This window comes from Mastigoproctus giganteus, chromosome 6, assembly GCF_048544385.1.
Source record: "Mastigoproctus giganteus isolate SK-2022 chromosome 6, ASM4854438v1, whole genome shotgun sequence".
NCBI lineage: Eukaryota > Metazoa > Arthropoda > Arachnida > Uropygi > Thelyphonidae > Mastigoproctus > Mastigoproctus giganteus.
This window is the reverse complement of record NC_143580.1, coordinates 35,375,927-35,392,696: the sequence shown is the minus strand read 5'-3', so window position 1 is coordinate 35,392,696 and position 16,770 is coordinate 35,375,927. Positions and strand designations below refer to the sequence as shown.

General features: G+C 37.9%; 1 protein-coding gene across 1 annotated transcript in view; it reads right to left on the bottom strand.

Moving 5' to 3' along the window:
* The window catches only part of LOC150084154 (uncharacterized), a 120,117-nt gene that overhangs the window by 55,500 nt on the left and 47,847 nt on the right, over window positions 1-16,770 (bottom strand). Inside the window, exons 6-7 of the mRNA XM_090376135.1 lie at window positions 8,580-8,758; window positions 6,647-6,826 (exon numbers count right to left, since the gene is read on the bottom strand). Coding sequence (XP_090232261.1) covers window positions 6,647-6,826; window positions 8,580-8,758 — 359 coding nt within the window. The remainder of the gene's footprint in view (window positions 1-6,646; window positions 6,827-8,579; window positions 8,759-16,770) is intronic.

Sequence of the window (16,770 nt, the reverse complement as noted above, 5' to 3'; positions counted from 1 at the left end):
TTTCGTGAGGCTCGTGCCTCATGAACACAAGCTTCATGAGGCATACGTAAAATTTGTAAAGAATGTATGTTCAATATTCCAACCAGCACTAAAAAAAACTCCAAGGTAGTAATGTTACGATTGTTGAAGTATATTCAATTATGAATAATGTAAGGCAGTCCTTGATTGAGCATAAGAATGAATGTTATTATGGAGCAAATTTCATGAAATTATCCAAAATTGTGATAACCTAGATGTTTAAAATGGAAGCAAATAATTTATTTGATACGGCTATAAATTATACAGAGAAATGGTTTATTTCAATGACCACAAATATTAAAATTCTCTCTAACTTATATTTGCATAGCATACCAGCATTTCATGAAATCATAGAAATCACTAATGCATTTAAAATAGAAGTAGATCAAGATTTGCTGTTTGAAGAATATATCTTCTTAAAAAGATTTATGGCAAATATAACGGATATTGAAAGGCAATTACCGTGTGATCAAAGATGTTTTTTTTAAAAAAATTCTTCTCCACAATTTTTAAAAATTATCGAATACATTTTCTCTATTCCGCATGCAAATGCAACATCTGAAAGGATTTTTAGTCTAACGACGAGTGCTTGGCGTAAAGATAGAAATAGGTTGATTCTAAAAAATTTGGAGGCCGAGTTTATGATAAAACAGAATTTCGGAATGAATTGTTCGGAATTCCAATTTTTTTTAAAAAATCAAGGTTTAGTCATTCTTAATGAAGTGAAATCAAGTGATAAATATTGAATAATTTTTAGGTTTATAGTATAAATAAAAATTTAACTCAATTATTTTTGTTGTTTTTTTTTATTAGATACATTTTTAAATGGCCAAAATGAAGTTTAGAAATTAAAAATGATATGTCAAAATCGTTAATTGTGAAAAAATTTTCTTGAGAAAAATTGCCACAATTTTTTGTCCCGCAAGACCTAATTTGAAATCTGGCATCCCTGCCTGTCAATCATTATATGATATGTCCGTTCTTGTTTAACTGGACTTGCAGTAGATGGTTTTCATGAAATTTTTTATTTTTTATTTTTTATTTCATTCTTTTAGAACAATTTTTCATCAATCACATAGGCTATATGCTCTTGTATTTTTTTTTTTTTTTTTCTGAAAAGTAACATACAGCATACATTAACCATAAATTTTCTTTTGTGTATATATGAATGAAAGCAGAATAAAAGAAATTCACAAAGTCATTTGTTTGTTTGTTATTTGGTTTTTAGGAGCATTAGCAACTAAGGCAATATTGCTCCGGGGATATGCGGTGGTCATTCTCTGACCTTTCCGCATCTTCCATATTTGGTGGTCACAGGCTCGAACCTCAGTCTAATCAAGAAGCGTGTGCTATGCACTGCTGCTCCTGCCCACCTGGCTACGGAGGCGGCGCACAAAGTCGTATATTTTTTCAACGTGATTGATAGGAAAGGTCACGTGATACTGTTGAATTGGCAAGTGAACGTCATTGAGTAAGCGATACTAACAATTCACTATATGGCCAAAGCACGAAATTTGCGGTGTGTGTATCGGCAAGAGCTGCAGTCGAGAATTTTTACAATTGCGGAAACAATGTCGAAGAGAATGATGCTTTCCACACTTTAAAAAGAATAGATCAACAGAACATTGATTCTAAATGTCTGTCAGGTATCTCCTAATGGTATGCAGGATGTCTTCCACTCAGTGAAACCTCCTGCTTCTCAGTTTCACCAAACAGAATAACAACAGTAAAGGACAGCAGGAAGGAAAAATTCACAAGTGAAAAGAGTTTGTATATGACTATTTGTAAGAAATTTTAGGTCAGAATTAATATGATGGAAATTTCACCCAAATCTGCTATTTCTTCTGATATTGTACAAGAGATTTCAGACTATTCCAACACATTCCACTGAGAAATATTCAGGGTGCTTTTGGAAAGTGATCTGGGTATATAAAGAGGTATGCAAGAACAGAATACTAATTGAGCAGTTGTAGTTAGGTATGTGGTATTGTCAAGAAGTTCCCCAATTCTCATATTAAGCAAAATCAAACCTAGACACTCTCAAAAGTATTCTACTTTAATAATGTACTTTTGCCACAGTTAGTACAACTGCTGGGAAGTTCTGAAATTGCTCTTGCAGGATAGCACAGAGGGCATTTGAGGTTTTTTTTTTTTTTATGAAAACCCCAAACATGAAAGGTATAGAAGAAATACCTAGAGTACTTAGTATCGTGCATGGGTTGAAGGAAATGGGGAGTGAGGGGATGTCGGAAACTTTTCTCTGGTGACTAAACATGGGTTTCATCACTTTCAAGACTCCAATAAGCAAAGAGTTGCATTAATAATATTTTGTTTGCATGATGAGAGATCAGGAAAGTAAAGGAATGTGGTAATTAACAACAGTATTGTTTTTAACGAGTTCTAGATGCAGAAGAAATGGAGGTATGTGAGTGCGTTGTTATGCAGTAACTTCCAGTCTCATGCTGCCCACTGTTCTAGATACTTTTGATGAATTGCCTCTTGCAGCTGGCACCAGAAGTGCACCCATGAGGAGAGCTGATGGGACTAAATTCTCTCCCTCCCAAAAAATAACATTTTATTTTATATTATATAATTCTATTATCATGTGCTGATATTTGTAAGGGCTACCAATGTAGAGTGCATTGAGCCCACCCACAAACAAAATTTCTGTGTGCACCACTGGCTGGCATAACACTTGTAGGCATCTTTCCTTATTTACAGTAGCATCTCGAGGAATGAATTTGTGGTACACAACACCATAATGGACTAAAAAATAACAACTTTCCCTTCCAAACTGTAAACTGTCTTGTCAAAATTTTTTTTATCTTGGCAATTGAGGTGATTTTCAAGTCAATGATTCATACTTTGTGGGTCACAGAGAAAACATTGTCTCATTCCCAGCAATGATGGACTCTAGGGTCAACAGATTGTTATTAGATGATATAAGGAGATTGCTGCAAATCATTACCCTCTCACTGTGTTGATTGTTGGTAAGCACCTGACACAAATAAATCACTTAAAATTCCATGAGAGATTCAATGTGAAACGTTTAAAGCTTCTGCAAGTTTATCAATGGTCACACAGTGGTCCTGATGTATGCATTGACTTGCTGTTTCAATTTTTTTCAGGCATATGAGTAGTTAAAGGTCTTCCCCCACAGTCATCATCTGCCAAACTTTCTATTCCCTTTCTGAACCCACAATGCCATTTTAACATAGTAATATATGAGACAGATTCCTCTGTTTAAATCTGATGCATATTTCCAATATTTCAGAGGCATTTCACTAAGAATTGGCAAAATTAAATTTTGCACAATGTTCCAAATTTGACATTTTCCATTCAGAAATTGTGATAAAACAAATGCACTTCAACTGCACACAGCAATGAAATGTACTGAATGATTAACAAGCTTTTACATATGTGTAGATGCAGATTGACGTTTATGTTGTTGCTTTACTATGCTGTGTTTATCGACTGTAACGCCATGCAAGAACTTCTTGATTGTGCTATGCATTAAGTGGATGTCACGGAACAGCCATGATATTGTTAAATAAGTGACATGATAATGACCATATTGTATTAAACATGTGCAATAAAATTGCACAGAAGGTGAAATATATAATCAATATGCCCTTGTAGAACTTTCCAAAGAGAAAGTAAGAAATAAGTTTGAAGTGATGGATGCAGAACCAAAAACTATGTATAAATGGTTTGCTCTTGAGATTTATAATCTTATGACACAACACATAACTGACAAGGCTATTATCATGGAAGTAGCATCATAGGGAAATATCAGTCCAGAAAGCAGTTAACAAAGCAGTTCTAGTTTCTATTATTCATTTCCATCAGAAAAACATACTGAAACTGTTCCATGTTATGTGAAACCGTGCTGATTGAGGTATAATTATAATGGGTTTTAATTGAATGCATACCAGAGAAACAGTCTATAAACATATTATAATAAATCTACAAACAATCTGCACTTGATAGCCAGTTAAAAGGATTTGAAATAAAAAATACTGCAAATATTTTATTAATGAAAAGGTAATATCATTCGTTTTCTCAGTGTACAAGTCTTTGTAGCATTGAATCCCATCTTATAAAATTTGCCATATCTTGATGCTACATTCAACATTCAGATCTCCATTCATAATCACCCACAGGCCATGTCAACCAGCTGAAAAACTTTCTCCAATTCTTCTGTTGAAAATTTTTTTGGTGCCACTTCACTGTAATCCACTTCAGAATTGTTTTTCTCTTCTTCATGCGCAGTTTACAAGTCAATTTCAAGGAGAGTTGCATCATCTAAGTCATTTGCATGTGAGTCAATGCAGTCACGTACATTGGCAGTGTCAAAAATTTCGAATCCCAAGTCTTTTCCTATCTTCACAATGTTTTCGGCAATTGTCTGAAATTGCGAATCAAAACCAGTGAAATCATTTGCCAAATGGGGCAAAACATGCTGCCAAATAGAATGCATGTTGTTGGCAGTGATTTCTAGCCAAGATGCAGATATATTTTCGATTGTATTTAAAGGGATAAAAAATAAATTGTGAAATGAAGTTTCAAAAGCTATCACATCATCTCATCAGGATGGAATTAAGAATACTGAACACTGTTGAACTATGCTGTTGACTGCTTGACGGAAGCTTTTGGCACATGTGAGACAACAAAGTTGGCACTGCAGCATATATGTATGCATACCTAGGCTACAACAATGCCTATATATATGTAGGGTATATATGTAGAGTATGTGTCCAGGCTATTGAATGAGTTTTAATATATACAGTAAATTTTTGACTTAAACTTAATTGAAAACCATGTTATAGTGAAACCTGTGTTGTTTGAAGCCATACTAAGTGAGGTATTGCTGTATATATATAAAGTCATAGGGGACAAGAAGAAAAGGGCTGCAATTGCAAAAAAAAAGTATAAGATCATCTACACAAAGGTATGTCAGATTGTTGCATTAGTGGAAAAGGGAGGAAGCAAATCAGAGATGCAAAGAAACATCATAAAAAATATTTTTACCACATTCAGAGAGGCAAGGGGAAAAATTGTTGTTGCTAGATTACTGCATATTTAGAAATGGACTAAAGAAGCTGACAGGAGTAAAAGTCTGCTAAATTTAAAGCACGCTAAACATATATACAGGCATTCTAAGCTTATTTTGAGAAGAAAAGTAGAACTGCAATTAAAATTCACTTAGAGAATTCCAAAGATATTGCTGAATCTTCTATTTTCAACACAGATCAGAGTCATTTTGAGTATGAACTCCTTTCTGGGAACTTATTGAACTCATCTTGTTGCAAATTGGTCAAGACAATTGAATAAGTGGTGCAGTTCATGGATCCTACTAATTGTTCATATTATCAGGCACTGATATCTAAAAGTGGGAAATTTGGGAAGTCGTATGGGTGGGAAATTTAGAAAACAGTTAACAAGGTATCAGACAGAATACCTCTCCAAATACAGTGTACAAACATAGCAGCTCTAGCAGTAAAATTTTTGCAACCAACACATAACCAACCATGTTATATGTTGGATGCAAAATATTAAGCACCCAGAATGTAAGGAATGTCTCTTCTTCTGGTCAAACTTTGGTCTAGGGGAATGCAGGTATAAATTTAGCATATAGAGCCTTTCCTGAGGAAGATATAAATTGTGAAAATGTATTTCTTTCTTATATATATTTTCAAATGTGTTGGAAATCAACTTCCAAACAATTTTGGATATATATTTTTTTTTTCCAAACACTACCACACAAGGAATAACCCTATTGAATAAACTAACAGTTTTGGATACATTTCTTATCAAGAAATGTATAGAAACCTGTTAGTTTATGATACATTTTTTAGCTAACCTTAGGTGAGTTTTACTGGCTTACTTCTTTAAAAATTAAAACATTCTTTATATGGTTTTTCATAAAAAAGCAAAACATTCTATATCATCTGATATAGAACAAGTGTTCTGTTGCCTTTTAAAAACTTATCAATATCACAACTTGAAAAAAACTGGACATTATTACTGTACACCTTAATTAGACACACAATGTGTTACAACAACTTTTGTATAAACCTGTTTGAAACAGTGAATAATTAAGATGGTATAGCCATTTTCCCCATACTTTTGCTTCAACTTGTATAACTCTGGCTGTGAATTATTACAAAACAAAGTTCATAACACTTTTCATATTTCTTCATTTGGAACTTTCTGTAAACATTTAATCTCAATCCATTTCCAAATGGTAGTGGCCTTCCCTTGCCAGTGTCAGAAGACCTGTGTCAAAAATCATTCTGCTATTTCTCCAAGAATTGCATAGCTCTTTATTCCAACAGGACAATGCATAGTTCCACACTGTTAATATTGTCAGTGTTGGTTTCTCTGAAACCAGCTATATTCCCTGATTTGTTTGTTCTGTTTGATAATTTAAATTTAAACAGTACACAATATTGATATTACAGTTTAAATATAAAGGTTAAATTAATAAAGATATAAAAGAATATTTTTTATAAAATTAATCAATGTAACTTCATTCACAAAAAAGGTTGGACAGTATTTTTCTACATTACTGTAAAATAATATTTTTTTCTAAAAGTTCATGGGGAAAAAGAGTTATAACACTCACCCTGTAACTCTCGAATTCATGCTTTTTATTGTCAATATCATTTTGTGCTATTTTCAACTCCTCTTCAAGGGAAGCAATCTTGGCTTCTAAAGATTTTATTGTTCTCTGTTGCAATTCTTTTGAGTTTCTTGATGCTTCTGATATTTGTTGGATTTTAGAAACTGCTTCAGCAAGATTAACCTTAAAAATAAATAAATAAAATTTAAATAGTTATCACAGCTTAAAAAATATAGTCTAAAGGTTAATTGCTAGAAAATACATGAGAGCCAAATAATTAATTATGTTTATCAGTTTACTATTTATCTTAACAAGCTAATAAATGTAAGAGCAACAACACTCAATATGTTCTACATTATAAATCAATTAGCAAATGAATGACAGGAATTACCTCAATAATGATTTGTAGAATGCTTTGATGCTGACACTCTATTATCCAAATGAATGTAAAAAAAATTTTAAAAATAACTTAATGAATTCTTTTACACCCGGGGAAAAAAAAAAAAAAATCGATGATCCAACATACCCGGAATCAATGGCTTTTAAGAGCTCCAAACCTGACCCTAAAATACATAAAACCACCAACAAATTCTTATGAGTGAAAGAAGACATTAGTACCATTAATAAAAACAAATACGACATAATAAAATTACTAACCAGAAGCTGACTAGGCTTTTCGGCACGGTCATGATCACAGGGTAGTAAAGCGAAAAATGTATGACAGAATTTAAAGTAGAGAGATTAGTTTTTATCTTGGTGCATGTGTATGAAAGGGCAAAAATCGGAAATGGGATAGGGGCAATGTACATTAATTGTATTTTGATGCAATTTAATTTCAAGGGTTTCCATTATTAATAATTTTTGTATAATTATGCTAAATATTGAGAACCTGTGCTTCATTAAACAAGGTGTGTCCTTCACTAACTGCATGGAAAGCTAATTCTGAATGATAGGACTATGTTTCATGTTAATAACTGAAGACACTGATAAGAAATCGTTAAATTTTAAAAATTTTTACTCTTACTCATGATATGGATGATATTCAGTTTAATATATACGGGAACTAACTAATACCAGCATGTTTCTATATTACAATAGTTACCATCCTTTCACTTATAAAAGGTTAATAATCCTAAATCAATTCCTCAATGGATATAAATATTCTACTTCTGAATCTGCTTTGGACACTGAGATACAATTATTAACAAATAGATTCCAAAGCCGTGGTTACCCCTTATCTGTAATAAATCATATAAAGTACAAGCAGAAAATCAGTTACATAAACCCACACCTGCAAATGATAGTTTGCAGGTGTGGGTTTATGGTAAAAAAATATTTTATTTCTTTTCCATACGTAGAACAATGGTATAACCAGTTGAATAACTTTTCAAGGATACAGAATTTAAAATAGTATTGAAACCCATGAGAAAATTACATGCGGTTCTAAACAATCACTCTGTTCAATCTTCCTTTGCATTCCATCCAATATATCCTGTAAAGACTTTATATTTGTTTTTATTAATGGTACTAATGTCTTCTTTCACTAATAAGAATTGGTTGGTGGTTTAATGTATTTTAGGGTCAGGTTTGGAGGTCTTAAACCATTGGTTCCGGGTAAGTTGGACCATCGATTTTTCTTTGGGTGTAAAGAATTCATTTAAGTTATTTTTTAAGTTTTTTACATTCATTTGGATAATAGAAAGTGTCAGCATCGAAACATTCTACAAGTCATTATTGAGGTAATTCCTCTCATTCATTTGTTAACTTAAATAACAAGGTACACAATACTGATGATGAATATTTTATAAAAGTAAGACAAGTTTAAAGTGGAACATTTAAAATTTGTATTTTCCTAACATACATCCCAGAATTATCTATATAATAAGTATGTTCCACATACTTATTATATAGATAATTTTGATGGAAATTTACAAACCTTATACTCTTCGCCTTGTTGTGTGACTCTTTCAAGCTGAGATTGCAATAATGCTTCGCTACTAAGCAATTCTGCCTCATGTTTCCTTACAGCTGCAAGTTCTCTTTTGACCTTATTCAGTATTTCTTTCATATTATTAGCTCTATCTTCTTCTGCTTGGCGCTGTTTCTCACAATGCTCTAAATATATAAATGAGTGTGAATACCACATCAAATACAAACGTTTTTAAAACATATCAAAGCATTTATTTCAGTTAAGCAGAATTTCTATGTTAAATTTGTATTGAAATGAATTATATTGAATTTAAATTAATCTTCTTTAAAAATATAAAACAATTTTATTCATGTTGCCTACTGCCTCAGTAGCATCTTTACAAATATGGAACACATACAGAACAGTGAAGTAATCAATCAGAATTGAGACAAAATAAGAACTAGCAGATTATCTAATTTCAGATTACCACTCTCTGATCTCTCCTTATTCACATAAACCATATTTATTTTAGGATTTCGTGGAATTAGTTGTTTATAACACAGATGAGTGGATGATCTGGCAATCCTTCATTTGCATTAAGTTTTTGATTTGGATTGTAATTATGATTAACATGTGGGACCCATGCATGATTCATATAGTCAAGCATGGTTAACTGTGGCAACAGCTGTAATGAAAACAAAATGTTTTTTAGGTTGAAAGAGAAACATCAGACTATGATGGTACTGTATTAATTATGTTATATATTATTACGTAAATATTATATATATATTTCAAGTCTTTGGTTGTAGTGTGGTGGGACTGAACTAGGATCTGTGTCAGCTAGGAAGGACTATGAATGTCACTATGTCCAAAATCACATGTAGTTTATGTGAGACATTAGGGGAGAAGACTATCCTACTGAAGAAAATCTCAGTCTCCCTCTCCCCAAATATATATATATATATATATACAAGGGGTTTCTGAAAAGTAAGGTAACACATTTTTTCTCTCGATGATGTTTAATAATACGAAGTTGAAATTACGCACCAAGAAATAAGTGAACATGCACTACTTCTCCACAAAGTCTCCAGTTTTATTGATGCACTCGTCCCAACGATGGATCAGTTTATTAATACCAGTAATGAAGAAATCTGTGCCCACACACAGTAACCAACATCGCACCGCCTGGTGAACTTCCTCATCCATGGTGAAATGCTTTCCTGAAAGGTGATTTTTCAGAGGGCCGATCAAATGGAAGTCTGAAGGTGCTAAGTCTGGGCTGTAGGGGGGGATGTGACAGAGTTTCCCAACAATTATGGCACAACCACTGACAAGTGGTGTGGGCAGTGTGTGGAGTTGCATTGTTGTGCAACAAAATCATGCCGCCTGACAGAAGTCCTGGTTGTTTGCGTCGAATGTTGGCTTTCAGTTTTTCCAACGTTGCACAGTAAAGCTGTGCATTGATTGTTCCTCCCTTTGGCAAGAAATCCACCAACAGAACGGCTTGGTAATCCCAGAACACTGTGGCCACGACTTTTTGGACACTGGGAACAGTTTTGAATTTATTCAGCAGAGGAGATTGTGGATGTTTCCAGGTCATGGAGTGTTGTTTGCTCTCCAGGGTAAAGTGATGAACCCACGTTTCGTCTGCTGTGACTATGCGAGTGAGAAAATCCCCTCCTTCATCGCTGTATTGCAACAGATTCTCCAGACACATCCCAATGCGTTTTGCTTTGTCCTCCTCTGACAATTGTCAGGGCACGCAGCAGCAGTACACCTTTCAAAGGCCAAGGACATCATGAACAGTCAACTTACTCACGTTCACTATTTGTGCAATTTCACAGTTTCACTCACCTGTTTTCAAAAACAATGCCCTTAATGCGCAAAACGTTATCTTCTGTCTTGCTCGATGAAGGCCTACCCACCCGATGTCGACCTTCAATGTCAACACTGCCCGCTTTAAATTCATTGCACCAAAAACACACCTGCTCCTTTGTCATCACCTTTTCGCTATACACAACAACTAGTTCACAGCGAACGTCACTTGGTGAAGACCCTTTTGTTTGCAAAAAGCGAATAAACTTCACGAACACCTGTTTTGGACCACACCCTCACAGCAGCCGCCATTTTGTAACCGGAATCTGCTGTGAGGCAACAATACCGCAACACTGCACTGCGGTCTTTTTGAATGTCATTAATGGGTCTATCTGTCTACCGCGTTTCATCTCATTCCCTTTCACCATTATTAAGAAAAAAAAAAGTGTTACCCTACTTTTCGGAAACCCATTGTATATATATAAAAAATAATAATAATAATAAAAAAATAATTAGAACACGAGAAGAGTTGCCCTAGAGAATTCCCATGTAAATCTGGTCATTCAGACATTAATTAATAGGCTACACAGAATGTGACATGCCTTACCTCAAGATCACTTTGAAATAGGCAATATTATACTTCAGAGTATCCAAAACCAATGGACCAGATTTCAGTTGTTTTAATAATAATATTCAGCTGTTTGGAGATGGTCTCACATTAATTATGACACCATGTCTTGTAAAGAAAAAAATATTTATCGGATAAAATTGAAGTTACTGCACATGGTGACTTTCTCCGTGTGACTACTTCATGTATATTGAAATGTAAATAAACCAATTAAGAAGAGGATATTAGAAAAAAAGTAATATCTTTGTTCAAAAATTGAACCAATTCATCCTTTGAACCAAAGGATGAAATAAGTAACTACACATCTGTAAGTTTGATGTCAGCACCAGAGAGAAAAATTAAATCAGAAATAATTACAGAAGTAAGCAAGATCATCTTGATAGGAAAGAAAATATAAAGCAATCACTGCATGGATTTATTAAAGAAAGAAAGATCATACCTGACCAATCTGTTTAGTTACTATGATGGCTTTTAGTTTTTTATAATATGCCATGTCACAGCTACTACAAAGTAGCAACTGTAACATGGCACATTTTTGGATCCATTTCCTTTGATGCAAAGAATAGTTTCAATATTCTATACCATTTGATACTGTTTCACATGAATGTTGTATAAACTGGAATAACATCGTATTAGGATTCTTGTAAGTAAGTTACAAGAATAAGGATAAAGGGATGGTTAGCTGTTAAGGGAGAGTGGGAGACAAGTGAGTTTATACATGGCCACTGCTGTTTATGTCATGTCATTCAATGTTATGAGAGCAGTCCCAAAGGGTTCTGTGTTTGGTTCCCCATTCTATTTCTATTATTTATTGATGATGTTGACATAGGTATTTCAAGTTTGATGTCTCTAAGTTTGCTGATGATGCAAAGATGGGCAGGACGGTTAATGACATTAATCAGGGTATGATACTTCAAAAAAATCTATATAAATAGGGCACATGGGCTGAAAAAAGTCAAACAAGGTTTCATACTGATGAATGCAAGGTACTAACATTTCGATTAGCAGTAATCCTGAGATACATATAATATTTGGATAGCCAAACTTAAGGTGATTGATCAGGAAAAAGACCTAGGATAATTGTACAGCCCAACTTGAAGTTCTCTGGAGCTGAACATCTTGTGGGGTTCTGTTAATGATACACAGGAACATTACCAGCAGGGACAGAGATGGGATTATCCCACTATATAAAAGCAATTAAGAATTTATTATAGTTACACACAGAGCGTACAAATAAATAAGAAATATATGAGCGTTCGGCTATATGGTAGCCTTCATCAGAATTAAAAATACATGAATGGCAGTTGGAATGAAGATGTGCACTGCCAGGTGCGTGAGACGCGAGGTTTAATTGTTTGTTGACGTCTGTGGCTGTGACGCATGATGACGTGGCCAGCGCTTGTCCAATGACAGAACTACTGACTCTGTGATCGGGTTGACTTGGCAACCACTGTTCCTGTTCAAGGATTTATCCGAAGATTTTATATTTAACGATTCCAACCAGGTACGTTTTAGGTAATGGTGGGATCTGTCTACCACCACGACATCGCGGTGTGGGTCGATGTCGTGGTGGGTTGTCCAGACATGTTCGGCGATAGCTGAGTGTTCTATATCCGCTAAACGGATCGCTCTTTTGTGCTCCGAGAGACGTTTCTCGAGTCGACGTCCAGTCTCTCCAAAGTAGCAGCTAGTGCAGTCACGGCAAGAGATGCGGTAGACCAAACCGCTCTGCAGAAGGGTGGGGACAGGTGTTTTCACGTTGGAAATGAAAGAACGCAGTTTCTTGCCTGGGAGTTGGATGCACTTTATTCCGTGCGTTCTCAGGATTCTACCGATCTGTTGTGACAGGTTGGGGTAGTATGGGATGAATGCCCTCGTGGATGGCTCGTCACTGTTGGTGTTGTAGCTGGTCGTCACGATGTCACGTGTCTGTAGATCACACCTGTCGAGGACGTCAATGGGGTAGCCACACCTCGTAAGGTCTACTTTGACCCTAGTGACCTCTTTGCGTCTTTCATCAGCGGAGCTGGAGTGTGTCCAGGCGCGAGTAAGCAAGGTTCGGGCAGTGGAGAGGAGGTGGCCTCGCGCGTGTGCTGACCGGAAGTTGGTGAACTGGCCAGCACACATGGGCTTACGATAAACTGTAGTCCTCAGGTATGTGCCTTCACGTCGGACAAGTGTGTCTAAATATGGTAAGGAGTTGTTCGACTCCAGCTCAATCGTGAATTTTATGAAGGGCGATAGTGAGTTGAGGTATGATAGAAGTCGCTGACCTGAGTCTCTAGGGATGACCACGAACACATCGTCAACATAGCGACACCAAAAGGCGATGTGATCTGGTGCGTGTGCAAACGCACGTCCCTCTAACTCCTCCATCACGATGTTTGCTGTGACCGAGCTGACAGGGGAACCCATGGCCGTGCCATGTATCTGCTGGTAGACTGAGTCATTAAACATGATCGCACCCCCTGTTAAGCACAGTCTGAGGGCGGCGGAAATGTCATCGGGTGTGAGACCAGTTCTTTCGTTGAGGGTTCTATCATTGTCCAAGAGTTGTTTTGCACAAGAAATGGCAAGTTCCACAGGGATGGAGGTAAAGAGCGATATGACGTCGAACGATGCCATAACTTGATCCTGCGAGATGGATACAGTGCGAATCCTCTTTATGAATTCAACACTGTTGGAGACGGTGTGGGTGGTCTTGCCAACTAGAGGAGAAAGAAGTCTCGAGACAAATTTAGACAGCTCGTAAGTCGGTGATCCACAGCAGGATACAATTGGTCTCAGTGGTGTGTCTTCTTTGTGCACTTTCGGTAGGCCGTAAAACCGTGGGATCTGACATCCGGAGGCACGGAGGTGATTACGGGTTGACTGTGTGATCTTCCCTTGTTTCAGCCAACTGTTGATGAGGATATTCACCTCTGATTCCCATCGTTCTAAAACTCTGTTGGGGTTGATGGTCAGGGGTTTGTATACGGTAGTATCCCGTAAAAGTAGTAGCGCTTTCGCCATGTAATCGGTGTGATCCATTACAACCGTACGGCGGCCTTTGTCTGCCGGTAGAATGACGATGGACGAATCCTGTTTCAATGCCTTGAGGGCAGAAAACTGTGTACGGTTGAGGTTAGAAGAGACGGGGCGAGCACGGTGTAGAACTGCTGCAGTCTTCAAGCGGATTGTGTTGGCTACATCTTCTGGGAGGCGTGATAAGCTGGCTTCCACACCTAAGGCGATGTCGGTGATCGGCGGGTGCTTAGGAAGAACGGCAAATGTCATGCCAAGAGTCAATAAGTTTATTTGGTCCGCAGATAACTGTTTGCTGCTTAGGTTCAATACGAAGTCCGTGGAATTAGTGAGAGGGGTATTACGTTGGCTGCGAAACTGACGGGATTCATTAATCAAATTACAAAACTTACGTTTCTGTCGGGCACAATAAAGATCTGATTCTCTGACGGCCTGGTGACATAAAGTGTTGACCACATCGGTGTAAACGGGATCGGGAATCAGAGTCTTAAGGTCGGCTAGTAGGGTTGCCTTGCTCGCTGAAGCACGTTGTATGTCATGATGGAGGCAGCCGATCCATATACGTAGGGTTTTGAGGCCGAAGTTCCGACAGGCACGTCTCATGCGCTCATTAGAAAATGGTTGTTTGTAGCGAAACCCTTTCGGTATAATCTCGTTAGCTTTGCACCTATGCGCAAACCTCAGGTGTTGTCTACTACGGGCTATAAAGATAAAATCTTTCTGTAGTCTCACGATCATGTCGTATGCTGGTTGGCCAAGAATAGTACGAACATAACGAAACAGGCCTACGCGCTCTGGATTCATTAAGAATTTATTATAGTTACACACAGAGCGTACAAATAAATAAGAAATATATGAGCTTTCGGCTATATGGTAGCCTTCATCAGAATTAAAAATACATGAATGGCAGTTGGAATGAAGATGTGCACTGCCAGGTGCGTGAGACGCGAGGTTTAATTGTTTGTTGACGTCTGTGGCTGTGACACATGATGACGTGGCCAGCGCTTGTCCAATGACAGAACTACTGACTCTGTGATCGGGTTGACTTGGCAACCACTGTTCCTGTTCAAGGATTTATCCGAAGATTTTATATTTAACGATTCCAACCAGGTACGTTTTAGGTAATGGTGGGATCTGTCTACCACCACGACATCGCGGTGTGGGTCGATGTCGTGGTGGGTTGTCCAGACATGTTCGGCGATAGCTGAGTGTTCTATATCCGCTAAACGGATCGCTCTTTTGTGCTTGTCCAATGACAGAACTACTGACTCTGTGATCGGGTTGACTTGGCAACCACTGTTCCTGTTCAAGGATTTATCCGAAGATTTTATATTTAACGATTCCAACCAGGTACGTTTTAGGTAATGGTGGGATCTGTCTACCACCACGACATCGCGGTGTGGGTCGATGTCGTGGTGGGTTGTCCAGCCATGTTCGGCGATAGCTGAGTGTTCTATATCCGCTAAACGGATCGCTCTTTTGTGCTCCGAGAGACGTTTCTCGAGTCGACATCCAGTCTCTCCAAAGTAGCAGCTAGTGCAGTCACGGCAAGAGATGCGGTAGACAAAACCGCTCTGCAGAAGGGTGGGGACAGGTGTTTTCACGTTGGAAATGAAAGAACGCAGTTTCTTGCCTGGGAGTTGGATGCACTTTATTCCGTGCGTTCTCAGGATTCTACCGATCTGTTGTGACAGGTTGGGGTAGTATGGGATGAATGCCCTCGTGGATGGCTCGTCACTGTTGGTGTTGTAGCTGGTCGTCACGATGTCACGTGTCTGTAGATCACACCTGTCGAGGACGTCAATGGGGTAGCCACACCTCGTAAGGTCTACTTTGACCCTAGTGACCTCTTTGCGTCTTTCATCAGCGGAGCTGGAGTGTGTCCAGGCGCGAGTAAGCAAGGTTCGGGCAGTGGAGAGGAGGTGGCCTCGCGCGTGTGCTGACCGGAAGTTGGTGAACTGGCCAGCACACATGGGCTTACGATAAACTGTAGTCCTCAGGTATGTGCCTTCACGTCGGACAAGTGTGTCTAAATATGGTAAGGAGTTGTTCGACTCCAGCTCAATCGTGAATTTTATGAAGGGCGATAGTGAGTTGAGGTATGATAGAAGTCGCTGACCTGAGTCTCTAGGGATGACCACGAACACATCGTCAACATAGCGACACCAAAAGGCGATGTGATCTGGTGCGTGTGCAAACGCACGTCCCTCTAACTCCTCCATCACGATGTTTGCTGTGACCGAGCTGACAGGGGAACCCATGGCCGTGCCATGTATCTGCTGGTAGACTGAGTCATTAAATATGATCGCACCCCCTGTTAAGCACAGTCTGAGGGCGGCGGAAATGTCATCGGGTGTGAGACCAGTTCTTTCGTTGAGGGTTCTATCATTGTCCAAGAGTTGTTTTGCACAAGAAATGGCAAGTTCCACAGGGATGGAGGTAAAGAGCGATATGACGTCGAACGATGCCATAACTTGATCCTGCGAGATGGATACAGTGCGAATCCTCTTTATGAATTCAACACTGTTGGAGACGGTGTGGGTGGTCTTGCCAACTAGAGGAGAAAGAAGTCTCGAGACAAATTTAGACAGCTCGTAAGTCGGTGATCCACAGCAGGATACAATTGGTCTCAGTGGTGTGTCTTCTTTGTGCACTTTCGGTAGGCCGTAAAACCGTGGGATCTGACATCCGGAGGCACGGAGGTGATTACGGGTTGACTGTGTGATCTTCCCTTGTTTCAGCCAACTGTTG